General features: G+C 43.8%; 1 protein-coding gene across 4 annotated transcripts in view; it reads left to right on the top strand.

Annotated features, from left to right (window-relative positions):
- The first annotated feature begins 5,019 nt into the window (after window positions 1–5,019).
- The window catches only part of Hipk2 (homeodomain interacting protein kinase 2), a 191,980-nt gene continuing 172,667 nt past the window's right edge, over window positions 5,020–24,332 (top strand). For all 4 annotated transcript variants that reach the window (XM_085683615.2, XM_085683614.2, XM_085683613.2 and 1 more), the window contains exon 1: window positions 5,020–5,178. In XM_085683615.2, coding sequence (XP_085539741.2) covers window positions 5,160–5,178 — 19 coding nt within the window. In that variant the 5' untranslated portion in view covers window positions 5,020–5,159. The remainder of the gene's footprint in view (window positions 5,179–24,332) is intronic.

The following is a 24,332-nucleotide window of genomic DNA, read 5'->3' as shown; positions in this document are numbered from 1 at the left end:
TCTCCCTACCCGGTGGCCTTGAAGATTCTGCAATAGGTGTTTTCACAACTGGAGGCTCAAATACAGAAGGAGACCGTTTGTCACTTGTCATGTAAACAAAAGGACACAGAAATGAGGCCAAGGCTTGTCCACATTTACTAGTTCCTGAGAGAGCTAGGGCTTGTTCCAATTTGTAGAAAGGTGAATTAAGAAGTGGTAGCTGGGGGCTGGAGAAATAGCTCAAGGGTTAAGAACACTTACTGCTCTTACAAAGGATCCAGGTTCAGTTCCCAGCATCCATATGGTGGCTCACAATCATCCATAACTGCAGTTCCAGGGACCTGACCCTACCTTAGAGTTGCTATTGTTGTTGTGAAACAAAAGGCAATTTGGGAAGAAAAGGGTTTACTTCACTCAGTTCCACACAACAGGTCATCAAAAACAATGAGGGCAGAAACTCAAGCAAGGCAGGAAGCTGGAGGCAGGAGCTGATGCAAGGTCATGGAAGAAAGCTGCTTATTGGCTTTCTCCCCATGACTTGCTCAAGCAGTTTTCTTTCTTTATACTTATTTATTTATTTATTTATTTATTTATTATTTGGTTTTTCGAGACAGGGTTTCTCTACGACTTTGGAGCCTGTTCTGGAACTAGCTCTTGCAGACCAGGCTGGCCTCGAACTTACAGAGATCTGCCTGCCTCTGCCTCCCAACTGCTGGGATTAAAGTTGTGCGCCACCACTGCCTGGCTATCAAGCAGCTTTCTTATAGAACGCAGGAGCACCTGCCCCACTATGGCACCACCTACAATGAACCAGGCCCTCTCCTATCAATTACTAATTAAGAAAATGCCCTACAGGCTAGCTTAGAGTATGATCTTAAGGAGACATTTTCTCAGCTGAGGTTCCCTCCTCTCTGATGTCTCTAGTTCACATCAAGTTGACATAAAACTAGCCAATACAGACCCCTTCCTCTGGCATCCTCAGGCATCAGACAGGGATGAGGTGTACACAGGAACATGGTCATACACATAAAATAAGATAAAACAGGGGCTGGTGAGATGGCTCAGTGGTTAAGAACACTGACTGCTTCTCCAGAGGACCCGGGTTCAATTCCCAGCACCCACATGGCAACTCGTAGCTGTCTGTAAATCCAGTTCAAGAGAATCTGACATCATTATACCAATGTGCATGAAATAAGGTTAAATAAAGTTTAAAAAAATAAAATAAAACAAAGATGCATTTGGCACAGATGATTACCAACTCCTTGCTAGTTTTCTTGCCTGCCCCCCCCCCTTCTAAACATTTTGAAGTTACTTTGCTTTTTGGCCACCTGGAGTTCTATGAATTAGAAAAAGCCTGATTTATTAAATGAGTTAATAGTTCTAAACTCCTCAGAATGCAGAGCCCGAAGGTGTTTATGGAATGAATCTATATACTCCTTTCTGTTTCATCTCACGGGGATTCTTGGGGACGGCAGCACGGCAACTCACCCTGCCTGTCCAGATGCTCTTTGTAGTGCTGATGTCCTCCCTGCCTGACTGGGCACCTGTCTCTCTGCTCTCTGCTCTACGGCAGTTCTTTCCCCTCTTCCCACCGTTTAGACCCTAGTGTTCCTCGGCCCATCATCTCAGACCATCCCCTTTCTGCCCTCATCCTTCCCACAGTGGCCCTTTGCAGTTTGCTTATGCCTGGCGCCTACTTGACTGCAGTCACCACAGGGAAAGGAGATAATTAGCTCTCCTCAGCCTGGCAGTCTGTAAAAGACAAATTGAAGTTCATTTCAATAACAGCTCTTTTAATCTGTTTGATACCAAGAATGCTAGAGCGACTGAATTTTTTTTTTTTTAACTGAAGTTTTGCATCCATAGGGACAGTTATGGTCACAGTGGCCTGAAAAGGAGGCAGGTGTCTTACCAATATGGCTCCCTCATGCTCTGCTTTAGTGAGAGCTCCACTTCTTTGCCCACTACATCTGCATTCCCATGGGAAGGAACATCAAGATGTTTTCAGCTAATACAAGCCACTTTCATTTTATTGCACATTGTGTGTGTGTGTGTGTGCGCGCGTGCGTGTGTGAAGCATCCCAGAGAATAAGGCTACCCAGATTATCTGCTTCTCACCAGCATCTCAGATGGAGTTAGAGGGCATCACTAGTCAGGAACAAGTGCTGAGCTAAGGGCTAACCAAGAAAGCATGCTGGGGGAGCTTGCCCCAAGGAGCTGCCAATGCAGGTGTGGGGCAGAATATTTACACAAAAAGGGAGAGTCAGCCCTGGGGAAAGAAGAGATAAAAATCAGTGGGGCTGGTCACAGGGAGGCGTTTGGAATAGTAAGAACTACCTGTTCTTGAACTCATACTATGCAGTCACACTTTAAGTGAATTCTCTTGACTCTAACCTCAGAAGCTGTAGGGAGAACTAACTATATGATCTATCTTTACGAAAGAAATCAAGTTCTTAAGTGTTGTGCTGACAGCGGTGAGGACGGAATAAGTTGTCATATCACCCACTGCCTGTGTGGTTTCTGCCTTCATTGAGCTTACAGACAGAAATACACTCTCCAGTCTGGTAGCCACTAGCCATGTGTGTCTATTAAAATTAATGTTTAAGTCCTCTGTCAGACTAGCTACATTTCATCGTGTGTTCATTGTCCGCAGGTGGATGGAGACCACCAACATGGCCAAAAAGCTCTGTTGTTGATCAGCATGGAAAGGGACAGAGGAAGCAATAAGCAATGAGTATCTACGTGGTAAAGGCAGGGTAGAGACAGATGGGTGCGGGGGAGCATAATATTGCTACTGCTATTCTTATTCTAATCAAGATGTAGAAACCAAGGTTTGGTGAGGTCAGACAATGAGACCAAGTTCACACACCTGCCAAATGGGAGAACTGAGATTTGAACTCAGGTTTGTCTTTTTCATGTGCTATTTGGGTCGTTTTTTGACGGGAATGAGCCAACCCACAGGTAGAAATTAAAGAGAAAAGGCACCCCTGGTGGGAAAGTGAAATTTTGGGCAAAGGCATAGATGAGCAAGGCTGGCAGAGGACCACAGGCAAACCAGTCTGGCGGGAGAGGCCACGATTTGCTGAAATCATGTCCTAGGAGAGGTAAGTTAGAACCTGTCTGTCTTGACTAAAAGCCAAGGAACTAAGAAACTTAGCACTGCACAAGGTTGAGTCTTTATAGGATGTAAGCAGGAGCATGGAGTGGCCAGAACCATGCACTATGAGAAAGCAGCAGTACTCAGGAACAAGCATCCATGGACAAAGCTAGGGAGACCAGTTAAGGATTAAGGAGACAGAAAGGGATGAATGAGGGTGTGAAGAAAGATCAGCACAGGGCCTAGTGATCTTAGGTTAAGGCTGGATACTTTGTGTCACTGGACAATTTCCTTTACTATTGTGGGTTTTTTTTTTCTTTCTCCAACTACATGGCAGGCCTCAGATGATCTCTGAGGGTCCCCTTACCAAACCAATGGCAGTTTATGAGTCTCCAAAAACAAATGATATTAGGGTAAAGGAAGCACTAGTTTATGTAGGGTTTAAATATTGAGGCAGAGAAGATGGCCGTCAAGGACCATCCCAAGATGAAGAGAAAATTACTTTCCAGTAACAAAACAAGCAAAATGTGTGCAGAAGCTAGCTTGTCTTTTATTCGGGGAAGACAATAAGCACGGGGTACAGAGGCAGGATGGATGAATAGTGAGAAAATAATGGGCTTAAAAATAAAATAAAAATAAAGGGCTTAAAAAAATGTTGTATAGAGTTAGAGATCGTCGTTTTACACCCCACCCTCAAGATAGCTTTTAAACTGTTTTGACCTATGATCCACAGGTAGGAAATAATAGAAATTACATCAGGTGTGTAGTATTTATACGTGAAAACAAAGGGTTTATGAGACAACAGTTGACCTTTTTAAGGGCAATTAGCACTACTATTTTTTGTTGGATTCTGATAATTTGTTGGATTTTCAAAAGCATGTTGCCACCCACTAAATTTGTTTTTATAATATATTCATGTGTCAGGACTCAACAAGTTTTCGTAAGTTGGAGGCAATGGCAGGGCGTCCTGTGCAGACATTCAGAAGCGAGCTGAAGAGACAAACCAGGGCAGGACTCCAGGCTGGAAGAGTTTAAAGAACGTTGCGCTCAGATAGGAGCGCGTAGAGAAAAGCAAAACCCTGGAACCGCTAGGTGGGACCCTCCCACCCGGATGATGGAGGAGAGGGCTCTCGGAACGGCGGGGGTCAGCCGTTCATCCTGACGCTGCTTTTCCCCGGGCGTTCAGGGAGCTCCCCGGGCACCCTCCGGAGAGGACTACGCGCCCACTCCCTCCATTCATTCCCCTCGCGTGTCGGTGAGCACCGAGCACACACGCGCCGGGACCAAGACACTTTCCCCGGCCCCGGGACCGCCGTCGGCGGCCGCGGATCGCGCTCCCCGGCCCGGCCGGCGCGCGCACATTCCACGCGCGCACTCCCAAGCACGCACACACAAAGTTGTGGCCGCCTCCACCGCGGAGCTCCGGTCGGCGGCTGCGGGCCAGCGCATCGCGCTCTCGCCGGGCCAGGCTCGCACGGCCGCTCGGCTCCCCTCGGGCCGCGCTCGGCCCCCGCCGACGCCCGGCTCCGTCCTTCGGCTCGGCCTTCCCCGCCTCGCATCCGTGCCATCGGCGCTCGATTGCGCGCGGACTCCCTGGGGCTCTTCCCGGCTCGTTCGCTCGCGCTTGCCCGCCTGCCCGCTCGCGCCCGGCCGCGCCGCCCCGCCCCCGCCCCCTCCCCCTGCTCCTCACGGGCAACTTTTGCCGGCGCCCCCGCCTCACAGCCATGCGGAGCTGAGCTCCGGCCCGGGCCCTGGCCGCCGCAGCCCGCCCCGGCTCCCGCCCTCGCGGACCCGCCCGGCCCTCGGCCTCGGCGCCTTAGCCGCCCCGGGCCGGCCGAGCCCCCCGCGCAGGGCCCGGGCCGCGGCCACGGCGGCGGCGGCGGCGGTGGCGGCGACGCGCCCGCCCGGCCCCCTCCCCCGGCGCCGGCCAAGTGAGGCGGTGATGCGGGCGCTGGCGGCCTGGGCTGAGCCGAGAGCGGAGACACAGGCTCAAGATGGCAGATTCCCACTGAGGCTGAGGGGGCCGAGCTCGCGCGCCGCGTTCCCTTCTCCGTTGCCATGAACCGCGGACACCCCGGCCCCGATGGCCCCCGTGTACGAAGGTAAGGAGCGTCCGGCCCGCGATCCCCTGCTTGCTCGGCCGGCCGCGGCCCCCGCAGCTTTGTTCTGCCCGCGGCCCCTCGCCCGGCAGACCCCGGCCGCAGCCCCGGGCCCTGGCCGCGGGGGCTCGTGACCCTCCCTGGTGCCCCCATCCCGGGCCCAGACGGGACCGGAGCTGGCCTGGAGCAGGATCTTATTTCCAGGGCAGAGAAGGCGGCTGGGGGGTGTGTGCCGGGTGGGCTGCTGCCCAAAGAAAAGAAATGGGGGCGGCGTGTGGGAAAAGACGGATCCGTGACTGCTTTCTGTTTATTTGTGATAAATGAAGGTGATGCGATCCTCCCCCAGTACCTTTAAATGATCTCCTTCCTACTTGTCCGTCCTCTCTGCTCCCTTTTCCAAACATCTCCACTCCCACCCCACACTCCTTTATTCTTTCCGAGCCTCCGATTTTTTGGGGGGGGGGTGGTGGTGGCGGCGGCGGCTGTGGAATCCGATTGTGAGGGGCCAAGCGGTGAGAGAGGGTAGAGATGAAAAGTCCATTTCAGACCCAGGCAGAACAATGAAATAGGCTCAAAATCTCCTCGCAATTAGCGTGTGGCAGGGAGAATGTAGTTTGGCTTGCGGGGCAAGGGGGGCGAAAGAAGGTTTTCTGGCTCGGCCTGGGTGGATCTGTGTGCTGTGCACCTTCACCTGGCGGTGGCTGATCCCCCCCCCCCCCCCCCCCGTTTGACTGTCTTCCTAAGAAAGAAAAGGTAAGGCGATACAGCTGCCTCGCACACTCTTTCGGTTCTCTTCAGTCAGTTCCGTCAGCTTGCGGCGAGAAAAATCAAACCCGAATCAACTAAGTTTTTACACTTCTATGTGTTTTTGTGTGCTTGTAGTACGAGGGCTTTTTCAACCAAAGTGTGCCTGCATTTTCAGTTACTTCATCGTGAAAATGTTTCCCTCGTGAAATCATTGAAATAGCAGCCTTTTACATACTTTTTAGAGTGGGTCCATCTGGCTTTCTTTCGGTTTTGTTCAGATATTCGGTGGATGAAATCGCAAATGAGAGGGAAACGGGTTTGCTTGGAACCAAGAGGAGGGGCGAGGGGAGATTGTAATCCTATAAACCCGGGCAACTGTGGGGCCGAGTGAAACTGGGATCTCATTAATAGTTTTATCTCTGTTAGGAGAGGCTGATTAAAAAAAAAACCAACTTATCTGAAAAGAAAATCTGTTATTAGTTCCAGGGCTCCAAATGAATTAGGTTTCTGCATGGAATAAAGTTACCAACCCGACTCTGAATAATGAGGCTGTAAATAACCTATGGACTGTAAATATTTTTTTTCCAGAGTCTCTTAGAAACAAAGGGGCTGTTTAGAAAGCAACAGAGAAATGTTATTCCAGGGGCTTTCCTCTTTGATTCTGAAGAACACAAGGTCCATTTAACCGTTCCACAAAACAAAACAAAATTTCTGGTCACTCCACCACATAGAATAGGAGCATGCCAATGGGTATGTGAACACGTAGGAGAGCCCATGTCGGCCATTCATTGTTCGTCTGTTCTAGGGGAGGGGGCTGCAGTCAAAGCTCCCACTGTCTGGAGTGCTAAAATGAAACAGTTTTTTCTTTATTAAGTACCTCCTTGAGACTCCCTCTGCTGGACACTCGGGGTGAGCATTTTAGAAGGAACTTGGCATTGGATTCGCAACTGTGATAGAGGGCTGCTTTTCTTCTTCCAGGGGCTGGGTAGGTGGGTTGGAGTGTATTTTGTCAACTTTGTACAAAACCACCTTAGGGACTGCGTTTATCATGTTGATTTCATTTGGAATCCATGAGGAATGTAGGCTACCCCCCCCCGGGGGGGGGAGCTATGCAAGCCCTAGTATGGTTGGTCCTATGACTTTGTTATTTCAGATAAAGAATTACAGGTGTGTAAGGTGCTACAGTGTAGGACTGTGGAACTCGGAGGTCTCAGTTCTAACCCTCCTCTATTCCCAGCAACCTAATTTGCCACCCCTTCCAACCCTGGGTTTTCTTGAATCTTGTCTGTGGGTTCTCTTAACTGTTCTTTTGTTTGTAGCTTTTTCTTCTCTGGGAGCATTTCTGTGCATCTTCATCATTCTTTTCCTAGTCTTGCTCAGCACTGCTCCTCTACCAGCCCAGACTCACTCAGCCCAAAGCTCAGGCCTGCGCTTTTTGGGAGAGACTGTTAGGCGTGCTGTGAGACAGATAAATGACCTCCACAGTCAAGGACTATGCTTTGGGGACCTGCATTCACTCAGAATGTTTGTATCCAAGACTACAGTGACTTCTCCCTTGACCCCGCAGTGACAATCCGTGGATTCAGTGAACCTGATTTTTTTTTTAAAAAATCATATCTCAACCAAACCCAGGGACTATGCATGTGTGAGTGTCGTGCGTGTGTGTGTGCACGTGTGTGCTTATGCAGGTGTGTGTCTTAAACGAGCAAGACTTCTCCTGCAGACTTCTCCGAGAAGAGGGCTTTTGCCCCCTCATAGTTTACACGATTCTTCTCAGAAGTCTAATGACACACGAGACTTTTTAGCTGGAATTTCTCAAATGGAGTGTGACCGGAATACTGAGTGAAGGCTGGAATGTAGAAATTTAGACAGGCATGCTGCTTTTGCAACAAAGCATATTTGATAATACAAATTAATAAGTGGTGAAATGTAGTCAGTCTTCTAGGACTTTCTTAAAGAGTAGGGTTATAAGCAGCATGTTAGTTTTCAGTTGATCAAGTCAAACTTCTTGTAAAAAAAAAAAGGGGGGGGGTTTATTTTCTTTAGAAGGTTAAACATTTGCCTTGTGATTATATTTCTCCATCAACTTGCTTACCAAGCCCTTTTCAGTATGCAGTGCAAAGGTCAGCCACAGGGGTCCGTATCCCTATGGGTTCCCAATTAGAGGGACTTAAATTCCAAGTTAACTGTGTTGCACTCACCTGAGACATGGTGTGTTGGTGAGCACGGAGGACACAAACGTTCAGCGTGTAAACTCTGAAGTCCTCATCAGGTGGCCACCAAACTGAGTCATCTTCCCTCAAAAGAATTTTATGACGTATCAACTATAATATCTTGGCCTATGTTTACATTTTATGTTTTTAAAGGTAGGAAGTATAGCTATTGTTTTCCTTGTTGCTACATTTGAATAGTGAAGCAAAACTCATTAGTTTTAGTCTTGATACTGGACAGGATGGCAGGACACTCAAATCAGAGAAGCTGGAGTTTGGATCAAGCTTATGACCTTGGTATCTTACTTTACAGAACTTTTAGCCTTTATTGGATTGTGTGAGGAACCTGATATTTGATAGAGTTCCAGCCTCGAATAGGCGTTTTCTTAGTATGTGTTAAATGCCCCTGTCTTCTGAGTTGCTTACAGGCATGGCATTCTCAGGGAAAGTGTAACCCACAAATAGTTTAGAAAATCAGTAACAGCAACATTTCAATTATTAATCTCCTACTATTCCTTTTGGGAAGTAGCAACAATAAACTTCCCATAGCCAGGGAAGAAAGACTTTTGTTTTTTGTTTGTTTATTTGTTTGTTTTTTACCTCCTCTGTGACCTTTCCAGAGTGTCCATTCCTGTCAAGTTTCTGCTGGTTTCAGGTAGAGAATACCTCTTCCATATTACAAATGTGCACACAGATCCTAAGACAGACTCTGAGGGGCTGCAGCTGTGTTGCCGGGAAGGCATCCCTAAGAATGAAAGGGAACCTTTGCCCTTAGCAAGGACCTACTCCTATACAAGGTGGCAGGCTGGGTAAGGAGTCCCCAACGGTTGCTTACTGGTTCTTCTTAGAGGAGAGCTCCTACTTAGCTACATGCCAGGGTCTCCTGCACTAGGCATTAAATATGAATTTTTTACCAAAGAAAATTGGGGGCTTTATGCAAATTATAGCTGCTTACATTCTTCATATTTTTTGTTTCATGCTCCTTCATTTTTTTCTTCCTTTCTCACATAGAGATCAGTCTTAAGGATCTACCTTTGAGGTTTGCATGGAGCTAAGTAGTGCTGATCAGATTTGTGCATTTTTTATTGTTCTCTGAATGCATGCTTTGCTAGTGCTTTCTGGTAGCCTTAGTATGACGATTCAACCGCTTGGGGTTGCAGTCAAAGGCTGGATTCAGAATAATACTAGCAGACTTTGTGTAACCACTAATAGAGTGTGAACTTGAAAGGCCCAAGCTCATAATAGCTCCATTTCATGTGACAATACCTTGTTGAAGGAGGGGAGAAAAAAACCTAGAAAATTGAAAACTCAGAGTACAGGAAGATCTTTATTTTTTTCTTTAAAAGAAACTGAGAATGATAGTGGTTGGTGATGGTGATTCTGACTTAGACTGTGATTTGGGTCATGTACTTTCCACACTCTCTACATGCTGAACTCCCTGTTTGTTCCCTCATTCTGCAGACCAGGGTGCATCTTTCATGCCTTCAGTGAGCAAACATTTACAGAGGCTCCGTGTCCTGGGCCTCATGGCAGGTTCTGTGTTTGGAGAAATGACAAAGACCTGGCCTCTGACCTCTAGGAGTTCAGGAATAGAGGAAGTGAAAGTCAAAATATTTAAAGGTATACAGACTCACTGGGGAGTGTGTCTGACCCAGATGCAATGGTTGTTTGTTTGTTTGTTTTTGTGTGTGACAGTTCTTACATATTTTTGTTTTTTTATGGTGTAAAGAGAAGACTCCCAACTTCCCTTTTATTTGAAAATGTTTTCTTTAGTTGATCTAAAAGAATTATGTGTGAATTTCAAAGCTTCTCATTACAGATTTCCTAAGAAATTTCTTAAATATTAGCATCTCTTTTGCATAGAATGCTGTTTTCCTCTTTCGTTATTTAACTTTTATTGTGTATCCTCGTTAACACAAATGCAGTTCTCACACGCACATGCTGCTGTTTTCTACATCTAGAGTTGAAGACCGTGTTGTGCCCCATCCATGTGCGCCTGTTGGAGAATTCATTCCTGGCTTCACGGGCTCACTTGTATTCCAGATAGTCGTGTGGTGGGCACTCGCTGACAGGACACAGATGGAGGAGTCAGTCACACAGCAGCTTTCGGCAGTCATTTCCCAGGAGCAGGTCTTTCTGGGAAAACCCTGGCTGTGCCCTTACCTTGGGGAACATAGGACCCTGGAGCAGCAGCCTCTGAGAAATGATAGCTGCCTCCCTGCCTTCAGCAGAATCTCCAGGGTCAGGGATAGGGGGATATACCCTTGTCTGATCATGTTTTAGATGGCATTTTTTTCTATTTCCCTTATGGCTTTTGAGACCTTTCCGAGTGTCCATTCTCATCGAGCTTCTGCTCGTTCCAGGTAGAGACTACCTCTTCCGTAGCAACACTTCTGTGCTGCGTTACAGACGTGCACACAGATCCTAAGACAGACTCTGAGGGGCTGCAGCTGTGTTCCTGGGAAGGCATCCCTAAGAACAAATGCGAACCTTTGCCCTTAGCAAGGACCCACTCCCTGACTGGAAATCTTCCACTCACTGGTAGCTGTTATCTAGGAAAGAATATTAGCAACTGCTTCATTAATCAGTTCTAATATTCCGTGAATCTGATGGTCTGGAGATCCCTGGACCTGCTGAAAATCTCATCTGCTTTCAGTCAAACTTGTTTTCTGTTACTTTTTCCTCTAAAACTGTTCATATACTTGAAGATAACAACTGTACTCTACTTTTTCGCCACAGAACTTGTTTCTGTCTCTGAAACATCTCCTTTCTCTGTTGTGAACTCTCTAGATTCTCTCTATTAAGAAAAATGGTGCTAATCAAATCTGAGGGCATTTCTTTAATACTATTCTTATTAGTATGAAATATACAAGAAAAGGGACTTTGGGGCTCTTCCTTCCTGGGGTACTTCTGGAGGGCCAGAATCTGTGTGTGCCTCCCGCTGTAGTTGTGCAGTTCCTTAACCCTGGTAGGAACTTTATAAACATCTGAAGCATGGATTGTTCGTTTTTTTGTTTTAAAGCGAAGTCTTTTATTTGTTTTTTAATTTGTTTTTATTAAGCTATATCTTTTTCTCTGTCCCCTCCTTCCCTCCCTCTCTCCTTTTGCCCTCTCCCATGGCCCCCATGCTCCCAATTTACTTAGGAGATCTTATCTTTTTCTAATTCCCATGTAGATTAGATCCATGTATGTCTCTCTTAGGATTGACTGTTCTTTTTAATGTCATCAAGCAATACTTTACAGCAGCCCAAGATTCATGACTTGCTAGTACTCACTTGGGTCTTGAGTCTTTTTTATTTATTTATTTATTTTGAGATAGGCTCTCACCATATAGCTCTGCTTGGCCTGGAACTCAATAAGTAGGCCAGACTAGCTTGATCCAGTTGCCTTTGCTTCCAGAGCACTGGAATTAAAGGTATGTGCCACCATGCCTTCCCGTCCACCCCCTGAATATTTCTTATACTCTTGTCTGACATCCTCACCCCCTACCACGCTGCCACCTTCTGGTCGACTATACATACCTCTGGATTTCATCCGCCTATTTCCAGTTCTCGGGGCCTTTCTTAACTACGTGCTGCAGAGCAGACAGAATGCAGAGCACATAAAGCATCATAACTTGCACTGCACTTGACTGAAGAAAAGAGAGCACAGTGTCTTTATGTTTCCGTGTAATTTAGTTCACCCAGGTTAGAAAGGACGGTGTGTCAGATTCTTGATAGATTCTGAGTCAGCGAAAGCCATACCTGTTTTACCAGTCAGTGAGCCAGGTGTTTATGAGAGTGGTTACAAGGCCAACTTACAGAGTATCCTCCCTCTTAACAGTCTGGAGCCAACAGAAAGGACACAGATAGAATGGATAGTCATTGCCACTGGGTCATTTTCAGATGGATGACTCTGTCCTTTAAAAAAAAGTTAGGGAAATCATTACTAAAACAAAACAAAACAAATTAGCAAACCTTCACAACTGAAAATTAATTTTGTGGTGTCACTTATTTGTGAACATAATACCAAACAGATTTGTAGTGATTTAGGTAGTACTCTGGTTTAACAGTTCTTTCCTAACTACTTTTGCTCTAGCACATTCTGATCAATTAAGTGCCATGTTTAAAGAGAATTAAGACTGATTGACTCTTTTGTGTGTGCTAATGTGTAGATATTATAAAATCCTCCGTCACAGAAAGAATGCCATCTAATACATAATAGAACAAGGGCATCCCCCTCCCCTGCTGGTTCTGTCCATCTGCATTTCACAGAGAAATCACTGTGAAGCACTTCATAATGTGGGATGAAAAACGCATTTCCATACAGTTACACATCACATCTTGATTTAAAAGGCTTATTTGTGAAAACTGGGCATTTCCCTCCATACCAATATTTTCTATTCAATCTGTGAATTATTCTTCAATTATAAAGTGACTTTTCCAAGGGTTTGTCAAAATCCATCATGCCGGTTCTATGTAGAACTTTGGCATCATCCTATTAAAGAAGTCCATTTTTTTGTGGTCTTTGTACCTACAGCCTGTAACAAAAAAAAAAAAAAATCACATGATAAAGATTTGGAAAACGGTTTTGTTGCTAGTTGTGGAAGGTTCCCTCAGTCCCTCACCCCAAATAAAGAACTTACAGCTCTGTGACAAAAACAAGGTTGTAAATTCCTGGGATTCTGTGTACCTGCATCCAGTCATTAAAACCCACACTGAGAGCAGGGACTTCAGACGGGATCTGAGTGAAAGGGCACATAAGAATGCATACATGTAGTCAGCTTCAGTCTGGACCGTTTATATCTGCAGCCACAGCCTGGAATGATTACTGTTATTCATTAAGTATGACCTACACCATAAGGAAATGATTAATCGATATTCATCATATTCTGCTTACTGAGATGGGGAGGCTTTCTAATGTATTACAGAAATGAAAATGGTCAAAATAAAGTTTCATTTGGTTGTACCATGACTTATTCTGAAAAGGATTTAAGACCACATAAAGGGTTAAGTTTCTGGTAGAGAAGAAAATTAATTTATGTAGATCAATTTCGTGGATCAGCCTATTTCAAGGGAAGTTGGGTAAATGAAGTAGTCCTTTATAAAGACAACAGACACAGCCAAAGCTCTTGTGCTGGCTTAACAAGGTGAATGAGCAGAGTGTATAATGGGACTCATTTGCAAAGTAATTTTTGCTTGGCTGGAGTGGTAAGCAGAAAATAGACCAGCAGATGAGGACAGTAAGTGTTTTGGATCAGTTATCAAAGGTTTAAAAGGGGTTCCAATTCAAGAGACATTTTATGGTGTGGAGAAGGGGACTGGTATCAAAATGATACTTGAACCAGGTAATTTTTAGTGGTTTGGATGTAATAGGAGGAGGGAGGGAACTTGGGAGAGCTTGCCAGGGAGCTGGGTACTGTGGTAGGAGGCGTGAATACTCTGGAGTTGGGCCGGGCATCTGGGTTTCCTAGGAGTACATTCAGAGAGAGTATCAGTCAGTGGTGTCTGGCCCAATGGTTCAAGAAGTTTTTGTTCTATTTTGTTTCCCTCCAGTATCTCTGGCAGGGATCTAAGATCAGGAGACTAGCTGGTTTGGACAAAACATTTTTTTTTCTATTCCTTTAAGAATCTCTATTTTTGTAGGCTCCTTACATTGTACAGGGCCTTCTTGAACCATAGTACAACCTGGTAGGGCCTTCATGAGTTAGGTGTCATGGTCCACCTGTGACATATGAGGATCCTAAAGTCCAGATCAGTGAAGAGGCTGCAGAGGCCTCTTACTAGGGAGGCCAAGGTAGGGGTGGGGTGCAGAGAAGCCCATAACAGCCTAGAGTGCTGAGGACAGCTTCACTGGACTGCACTGCTAGTCATAGCCCCAGTGTCTAGGTTCCTAGGATTCACCAGAGCCACATCCTGTTATCCCCAACCTATGGGCAGCTACTGACTTCTGGTCTCCTGGGCTGCCTGAAAGCCTGCAGTATTACACAGAGGTCAGCACCGAAAGGGTGTGTTTTTCTTTCCTCTAGGAGAGCAAGACCACAGAGCCCTCAGCTCTAGAATTTTCAGTTTTCTGTTAGGAACGCATCCCTTATGTTTCCATGAATAAGTTTGCAGCTTGTCACTATGAGCTTCTTACTAAAAGCAGAAAATCACAGGCAAAAGACTAGTAGTACAATCATGATTAGTTTCATTGAATCTCAAAGCACTTTTAAGCCATTAAGCAACTTTTAAAACAATTTTGCCTTCCTAAGGTTCAGTTTTGAGTCATTCTTGCCCTTTGACATGGCCACAAACTCGAGACTTGTCACTGCTTTCAGTAACAACACATGGGACCTGTGAGTACACTTGCAGTGGTGTTGGTTTTGACCTGGCTTGGAGGAATTTCCATACTGCTGAATGACTTCTGGACACAGACTTTAACACTGATAAAAGTACAACCTAAGGACAGGCTTGCTTTTACATTAGCAGGATCCTGGGGCAAGTTCATTACAAGACCCCATTCTGCCTTTCTGGTTGGTGAGTCCAAGCTGCAAGCATCCTACCTCCTCTTTGGACCTGGGGTATCCCAAGGATGCCTGTTGCGCCTTTGAATACACACCCATAGACCCTGGAGAGGCTTGAGATCTATGGACAGGGAGCCCTGAAGCCCTGGGGATATGGGAAACAGCAGATGCTCAGCCTATGGATGGGCACACACCTTGTCTCCAGGGCCTCCTCAGCCATGGAGTGGGATGGCTAGGCTCTTTGAATCTTGCCGAAAGGGGAAAAGTAGGGGCCTACCTTGTGTTTCAGATAATTCAGAAATGAAGACTACTTGAAATATTTTCTTGTTGTACAAATGACAGCTGTTAACTGTGTCACATCCTATGCTGTTGCTCATTCTCTCCCCTCGCTTCTTCTCTCCATCTCATACTTGCAGTTGCTTTGTAAAACACAGGAGTCACGAAACTGACCCATGGCCCGTGACTTACTAAGGTTGCTCCAGTAGTCAGCGTGTTCCTCCCTTCAGTGAAGCTTCATGGAAGACCTAGAAATCTGATAGCTACTCTGTTGTAGAAGTTTTGGCCCCTGGCGTCTGGGGCCTCCCCTCCTGCTCATGGTTGACAGTATCTCTCCTCTTCACTTTAACTGCTTATTATCAACCCACAGGCCCCTCTGCCTACCTATTTACTTTTCTGACTCTCTGCATCTTGGGCATGTTTGTGCCTTCTAAGGGATGTCATGGAACTCTGCGAAGTGTATCTGTGTGAGGCACTATTTTGGAGGACTACCAGTCACCTAGAGGGCTTGCCAAAACATGTGACTCTACCCCTAGAGTTTCTAATTTGTGAAGTCTGTGGTAGGCCCCAGTTGCATCTCTAGTGGAAAGTCATTGTTTTGGAGAAATACATTCTTAATGAAGAGCCAGTACATTTAAAGTCAGATAGCTATTTTGATGAAGCCTTTCTTAGATGTTTGAGGGAGGGACTTGACTTTAGCATGACTGGCAGGCCATGAGAAGCTTAGGCTGCCTCTGTTCCCTCACAAACCTTCCCATCTCCTCTGGCAGGTCAGCAAGTGCAGGAGTTACTTTCTCTGGGCCTTCCACAGCTGGCTAGTCTGTAGTGGTGCAGTTCGGCCCTGGGACCCTGGAACAGACTGGGCAGTCATCATTTACACAGTAACATATTATTATTAGCTAACATTTAAGAGCTCTGTTATTTTCTCCCATTTATGGAAGGGGAAATTGAAGCTTAGCAGTATTTAATAATGTATTCAAAGCCTTCTGACCAGTCATAGTAGAGCCAGAGCTTAAACCTGAGTACACCTGACTCCAGCCTGCTCTTGTCTTGACATGCAGGCTGCCCTCCTTCTCACAGGGCTGGTAGAATGGCCCAGACAACACACAAGGACTTAGGATCCTTCTTAAAAAGAGATAACTTAAGCTGAGACCTTTGGTGCTGGATTGTTACTCTCCCTAACATAAATGTTCTTCATCACCAAGCCAGAAAAGGTAGTGATGGTAAAGCAGTGTGGAGTAGCTGGCGTGGAGGAGGGTGTGGTATGGGGCAGCCAAGCCATGAGCCTACTTTGAGCAAGGAGATGAGTTTTGAAAAGACTTACCAAGCCTGTAAGGTTGCCTGTTGCATTGTGAGACTCCACTGCTTCCCCATGGCATTTCTTCAGGGTTGACTGGACTGTTAGTATGCTGTACAGACAACTCGGGAAGGCGAGGCAGGCCACCCTGAAAGACAGGGTCAACCTCAGCAGTCTAGAGCCAGCTGATGTTTTTCTTATCATCAAGTTGTGACTGTGTAGTGGAGAGTTCCCTACCCTTGAGATAATGAAGTAGAATTTATAAATATGTTGGTTCTTCTCCAGATATACATGACTTTTGTTTTAGCCAAAGTCTGACTATTTTAAAATTGCAGATGCAGATTTATGTTGCTTTCCTTGAAAGATAAGGTGGCAGGCATAGAAGTCAGGCCTGAAAGGGAATAGTTAACCCAGTGCAGAAACAAATCATACCACTCACTTCATTTAGTATGATTTTTTTGTTTGTTTGGAACAGCCTCTCTATGTAGCCTATAACTATGTACTGGCCTAAAACTCTCAGTGTAACAAAGGCTGGCCTAGATCTCAAGGTCCTTCTGCCTTAGCCTTCCAAGTACTGGGATTATGGTCTTGTGTTGTCACATTGTAAGTGTGTTATGCACATTTCCACACATACACATGCATGCATGTGCTTGGGCATATTGCTGGGATCAAACCCAGGGCCTTCCACATTTTCACCAAATGATCTGCCACTGAGATACAGCCCCAGCTGGCCACTAGCGGGCCATAGGACATCTCTATCTGTGGAACAGAATAGGTGAGCCAGACTTCAGACTCTGCTGCCTGAGAGTGTTTAACAAATGATGGAGAAGGAGCCTCAAAATGGGGAGAGGAAAGCCTATTAGACAAATGGAATGGTACAGATTGACAAGTTGCATCATTTTACGACACATTCTTATAAATCCTATGTGATTAAAACATGAGATTCAACTGAAGTCAACCATGCACAATCAGCATGTTGTATTTGAGGGCCTGGTGGACAGCGTTGTGCCAAATGGATAGAAGTCTGCCCTGATGCAGCTTGTGTTATAGTGAGGGAAAGTGATAATCGTTTGGGGGTTGTTTGGTTTTGTTTTGAGCTTGAAGGAAATAGAAGTGGACATTTATTAAATCCCTGGAAAGACTGAAATTTCTAATATTAGAATCTATAGATGAAATCGCAGGAAAATATCATTAATATTGTCAGAGTAAACATTCCCCAAATGTTAAGATTATTTCTGACTTTGCCATCATGAATTATTCCTCAGAATAATTCTCTGTAACATTAAAGTTTATCTGAATTTTAAGATCTGTTCTCCAAATTATGTTTACCAGGTCAAGGGATTTGAACATATGTCATATTTTAGACATATACCACTAGATTAACTTCTTCCTCAAAGCCCTTTCAAGCTAAACAAATCAAAATACCTGGATAAAGATTTAAATGATCCCTCCTGTTTATTGTGGAAGTAAAGCAGTACCTGGATGCACTTGGGCCTGGACCCTGCTCCCTAATTTTTTTCTTCTTGAGTGACATGTCAGTCCCAAACTTTCAATATTGCTTCATTGTGTCAGTGACTCTCAAAGTTTCATCAGTACTTGGACTTTGTTTTTGAGCTCTGGAGTCATGAAGACAACAGTTTACTTGATATCTCAATACAGAGATCTCATAGGCATCTGAACTTCAACACAGCTAAAGACAAAGTCCTGGTCACCTGTGAGGTACACTCCAGTGTTCCATGCTTTGTTTCCACATGGTACCTTCCAAACAGCAGCTTACTTCAGAAACACTTTGTTTACTTTGTATTTAATCCATCACCACCTTTTATTGATTTTTTTTTGCTTCCTTAGTGTAGCCATTCTCATTATTAGCTGTAGTTATGTTCTGTGAACCCTGAATTTGTGAACAGTGAGCCATTATTGGTAAGGAAAATATAGAGATAATTTTCTGTGAGTTTTTGGTCATATTTTCATCAGTTGACCACTACATGGCATCAATACCATCTGTGTAATGATGTTATATGTTAGTACAAATTATGTGTTCATAAATTTGTATAACAATGTTTTTATATGTTTCTGCTTACAGACAACCTAATCCTTTTTTAAAAATTTTTATTGAGCTCTACATTTTCTCTGCTCCCCTCCCTGCCTCTCCCCTCCCCTTTAACCCTCTCCCATAGTCTCCATGCTCCCAATTTACTCAGATCTTGACAGAAAATCTAATCTCAATCTCTCTCTCTCTCTCTCTCTCTCTCTCTCTCTCTCTCTCTCTGTGTGTGTGTGTGTGTGTGTGTGTGTGTGTGTGTGTAAGAGGGGGTAAGAAGGAGGAATGCATATATATGTGGGCATGTGTATGCCATGGCTCCTGTGTGGTCAGAGGACAACTTTGTGGAGTTGGTTCTCTCCCACCACCTTTACATGGGTTACAGGAATTGAACTCAGGTTACCAGGGTTTGTGACAACTGCTTTATCTGCTGTCTTGCTGTTGACCAACATTGAATTCACAGCCAAGAGTGCTATCACTGAAGCCCAAATTAGCTTATCATTTGGCTTGTTTTTTCTCATAAGGAATGCCACAGCTTTCTTTTACCTTGGAGCTCATATGAGCATCTCAGCACAGTGCTTAGAACCTCATCCATTTTAAACAGCAAAATTGCCAAATAAAATACACACACATACTTTCACACACACAAAGATGAAAACATGAAGCATCAAATATATGGTATTTAGGACATTTGTTCATGATGTAAGAGTTGCAATAAGAAGGCAGAGCATCACTTTGCTGAGCTTCAGCTAGGTACACATATGAAGGCAGCATGACCACCCAGCTGTTCTGCTCTCACAGGAGCATGACAGAAAGTACCTTGAGTATTAATTTGGGGGTTGCAAAGGAGTTATGGTGAGTAGATGAATTCACAGCACAGAATCCTGAGTAAGGAAGGTGGACTATGAATTGTGAACCCAGGTCTCTCCACTGCCACACCTACCCTGGGGCTGGCAAACTCTCCATAAAGGTTCAGATAATATATCTCTTGGACTCTGAGCCACATTGTGTGTGCCATAGTAGCTCAGCTCTGTAGTTACCATGTAGAAGCAACATAGACTGTATACTGGACAGGTTGGGCTATATTGTATTTACAAAAGTAAACTTTGTGCTGCATTGGCTATCAGGCTGAACCTACATTAGCCCATTGTACTCTGTCATCTTGACTGGCTGTGTGTGTGTGTGTGTGTGTGTGTGTGTGTGTGTGTGTGTGTGTGTGTATGGATGGATGGATGGATGTACACGTGTATGTGCCTATGGTAGACATGAGAGGTTGATGTCAGGTGTCTTCCTCAACAATTCTATTTTTTGAGTCCACAGAACTCACTGATTTTCAGACTGGACTGGCTAACCAGTGATCCCCAGGTTCTGCCTCTTTCAGCTTCTCCAGCACTGTGATGCGCCACTGCACCCATCTTATGTAGGTGCTGGGAATGAATTTAGGTTCTCATGATTGTGCCTCAGGCCCTTTACAGACAGTCGTCTCCCCAGCACCATGATTTGGTCTTCTAAACTGGCTCCTCATTGCCATTCTTTTTTTTTTTTTAAGTTTTGTTTTGTTTTATTTTTTGAGACAGGGTCTCTCTCCATAGCCCTGGCTATTCTGGAATTTGTGATGTATACCAGGCTGGCTTTAAACACACTACCTGCTCTGTCTCCCAAAAGCTGGAATTAAAGTCATGTGCCTCCATACCCCTTTCATGCCCATTCTTAAGTCCCTCCAGCATGTCCCACAGTGATATTAGGTGTACATTAGATCCTGTCACTCTGTCCTTCAGATATGCAAGTGCTTCCCATCCATTTGCGGTACAGTCCCAGATTCTGAATAGCAGAGGCCATAGTGTTCCCTGATTGTTTCTCCTTTGATGCCAGTGTCCCCTCTAGTTGTCACACCCTGACTCTTGCTCTGCAAGGAGTGCCTGGTGCCTGTTGAGCTCCACTCACTCCGCAGTCACTTTCTACATTCCCTGACCCTCACTGTCAATCACATGCTGATTTCCAAAGCAGAGCACCCTGTTTTGCTTTCTTTTTGTTTGTTTTTTATTCATAGCATGTAAAGTTTTCAGGTGTCATTGGTTTGGGTGACCCAGTTTTCCACATTCCTACAGGAGGTTGCAAAATCTACTAGGAGAGGAATATGTATGTGGCAGTCTCTGTGGTCTACACCATATTACAAGTACACACTGCATGGATGCTAAGTCAGTGAAGAATCATGCAATATAGTTGTGTTCACACACATTTTATATGTTGCTGCAATAGAGAAGGTGCAGTGACGATTCAAAACAAAACCCACCATGTCAGTGGTAGGCGGTGTGACTTTATTGTCAAACGGTGACTGAGGCAGATCAAGCTTACCTGATTGAAGCTTTCTCTTCCAGATGGGAGTGCTGTGTGAAGTATGCTAGCGCCCCTTCCCCAGCAGCCTTGGGGACTTCATGGCAAGGCTTTCAGTTGGGGAGGTGGAGGTGAAGTGTGCTTGTGGACACATTTCAGCAGGCCCTGTGAAAACTGACTTTGCTCCAGTTTTATCCCTCTTAGACCTCAGCTGGTAGATGTTTGATTTTTATTGAAATCATACCATCTAGGAAGGAAATCTTTGATTTGCCAGTGAATGAGCTAAACAATGGTGTTCCAATGTGGAGTTTATTCTAAATTATCCAAGAATCCTGCATACCACCAGGAAGATAATTACTTTTCAAGTGGGCTTTGTAGGTTAGTGGGAATCTTGAAGCTTTATTTAACTCCTTTAAAAAACTGTTTGGTATAGAACACTAGAAAATAAGCAAACCTTATACAACACATGTTCCCGTCCTGCTACCACAGATTCCATCATGTTTTTTACATCCATGCTTTCTGGTTATCACCACAATTACACTTTTCAGGTCTTTCTCTATAAATAGGAATGTGAAGGTTTTTTTTTTAGATAAAATAATGCTAATCATTTCAAACTTTGCTTTTTTTCTGCTAACTTTAATGTTTCAGTGAAGCTTGTCTTTTTAAAAAAGATTTATTTATTTATTATGTATACAGTATTCTGTCTGCATGTATACTTGCAGGCCAGAAGAGGGTACTGGATCTCATTACAGATAGGAATTGAACTCAGAACCTCAGGAAGAGTAGCCAGTGCTCTTAGCTACCGAGCTATCTCTTCAGCCCCAGTGAAACTTATCTTATTTAATAATTTATTCATACTGTATTTCCATAACTGAAATGTCTTTTGAATCTGATACACTGAAATCAGCATTCACTATAGGATGTTGTCCTGTGTCTGGTTGTGAACTTCCTTATAATCCCTTAGTCCTGCGCAGTCTCCTGTTAAAGAACACAGCAATTGCTGGGTAGAGCCTTGCACCTGCTCAGTGAGCAGGATGAGTTTCTTGTAGAGTGGGTGAGCTTATTTCATTATTCCCTAATTAACTGTGCACAAGGTTTTGTTAGATTCAAGCTGACTAGAGCATACCAGAGCTGGTTTCGTAGTTTTGCTCTGAAAAGACCCACAATTGACAATGACATGATTGTACCATATTCCACGCTCACAAGCAATACATTAAAGTACGTATTTCCATGAGATATCACCCACATTGTCTGATGTTAAACTTTTGGAGCTTTGTTGGTAGTGAGACATAACATTTCAATTTAGTTTAAATTTATATTTATTTTATCATAAATAAGATTGAGTATATTTTCATATATTTAACTGACATTTTATGTTTTATATAAACTATGTTTTGAACTTTATACATTTTCTCAATATTTTGTTGATCTTTTCTTTATTTCTAATTGTTCTCCATATGTTGTCTTTGAAATGAGTTGTAAAAGTCTTTCTAGTTAGTTGTGATGTTTAGCTCATTGGGAATCTCTTTAATGTAATCAAATTTATCTCTTTAAAAATTACTTTTGTATTTTGAGTTAGACTTTTTCCTGTGTCTTATTTTAAGTTCCTTTCAAGTATTATTTAAATCTGATTTTTTCCATTTATATGTTAGTTTGTTTTTTAAACTAGGAAAGTATATGTCCTGAGGTTTGAATATGGCTTTACATTTTCCCAGTACTCAGCTTCCCAACACCATTGTTTAAAAGTTTATATTTCTTGCCATGGTATCGTAATGTCATAACTTATCTGTAAGTTTGGGGTTCTGCTTTTGAACTCTGTTTCCACTGACTGGTGATTATTGAAGCCTGTGGTTTTCAATGTCTGGAAAGATTCATTCTCTTTCATTGTGCTTCCTCTTCAGAGTAGCCCTGGCTCCTCCCTATGTGTGTTTTTCCGTTAAAACTTTAGAATCAACATAGCCTGATTCCAGGAAAAAGTAAGCCCGTGAACCTTTCCATTGGGATCATATTCAATTCAGAAAGTGCTTAGGAGGACCAATAGCTTTCTGAAGTGAGTCTTCCCAGCTAATGCCATTTTCCCCATGGATTCTTTCCTGTGTACATTGATAATTTTGAAAGTTTTATTTTAATAGCCTATGTAACTTTCAATCTACTTTTTGCAAATAATGAATTTCTTATTCTAATTGGTTATTTGCATTGCTAGACTGTTGATTTCTGTGTATGTTTTTGACAGCTTTATTGAGATTCACACAAGTCACCTATGAAAAGTATATAGTTAAATGAATTTTAGTATATGCATAGGACCGTGTGTCCATAACTACTTTGAAATTTTACATTTTTCTTATCCCCGAAAGGAGCTCTGTACTCATCAGCAGTCATTCTCCTTTCACCCTCCTCCTCCTGGGGACTACTGATCTGCTTGGTGTTCTAGACATTTCTTATAATGGAGCTATAAAATGTGTGGTCTCTGGTAGCTGGCTCCTTTGACTTAGCATAATGTTCTTGGGCATCACCCATGTTGTAGCATGTGTTTGCATTTTATGCTAGCTGTTCTTCTGTGTAATATTTCATTGTGTGTAGCTGTCCCCTCACCCCGATTCTTTATATATTAGTTCTCACTTGTAATTCACATGGTGAGATTTCATAAGGGTAGATTTCATAAGGCTTTCAACTCTAAAACCACAATGCTGACACAGTGCCTGGCAAATATTTGGTATTTAGTAAATGCTTATTGAGTTAGTGATTGGATTTGTTATGTTTCTAGGCCAACTCTACTTCTTAAAGTTAAAATATATTTTAGAGCATATAAATTAATTTCTGTTTTTCCCTAGGCAAAACATAATTAGAGGGACGGTTGTTTTTCTTCTCTGGGAAAGTCATGTGTTAAATCCAGCAGCCTGGCAAAAGTAATTTTGTGTGATGTATGGTTTGTGATAATCAACATTACTTTTTCTTACATTAAAACAAATGACTATGAGTTGCTGATACAAATGTCTGAGAGTCTCATTATCTTTTCAGAGGATGGTTTTACTACTAGACTGTGGGTACTGAACAAGTTGCTAGCAAAAAACAAAAACAAAAACAAAAACCAGCAACAAAAAACCAAAAGTGAGAAACTGGGTAAAGGTGTTGTTCTGGGGTTAGGAGTAGGGAGTGTTGAGTGAGCTTGACCAGCTGCATGCATTTCAGAAGGATTACCAGGAACTGTGTTCCAAAGGTTTTTCTACATTTTTTTCCCTAAATTTATTTTGTAAGGTGGTTATAGAAAAAGTGATGCCAGTTAAGATTTGGGTGTGAAGCTAGTCTTAAAGAACATATCAGAGGGTTCAAGAGATGGCTCAGTTCATCTCTTGGTTTAAGAGCACTGGCTGCACTTCTAGAAGACCTGGGTTCTGGTTTCAGCAGCCTTCTGGCAGTTCACAACCACCTATACCTTCAGACCCGGGGGGGGGGGGGGGGGGGGGACCTGGTGCCCTCTTCTGGCCTGCATGCACACATGCAGGCTAAACACACACACACATGAAAGAAAAATAGACTAAAGAACATAAGAGAGAGTATAGCTGGTGCACTTGTTGGGTAGAGGGCATATTGGAATTCTGTTTATCTTCCACTCACATCTTTAAGAGATCATAACTGAAATACATATATTTTGTAAGAAAGAGAAATAGTTAAATATGAAAAATGTTTTAAAAATACAAATGTTTCAAGAAAGATGTTTTGATTAGGTCAGATTATATGCATATATTCTATTTTGTTTCAAAATATATG

This window comes from Myodes glareolus, chromosome 25 (assembly GCF_982192425.1).
Source record: "Myodes glareolus chromosome 25, mMyoGla1.1, whole genome shotgun sequence".
Classification (NCBI taxonomy): Eukaryota; Metazoa; Chordata; class Mammalia; order Rodentia; family Cricetidae; genus Myodes; species Myodes glareolus.
This window is presented reverse-complemented; position numbering and strand designations above follow the sequence as displayed.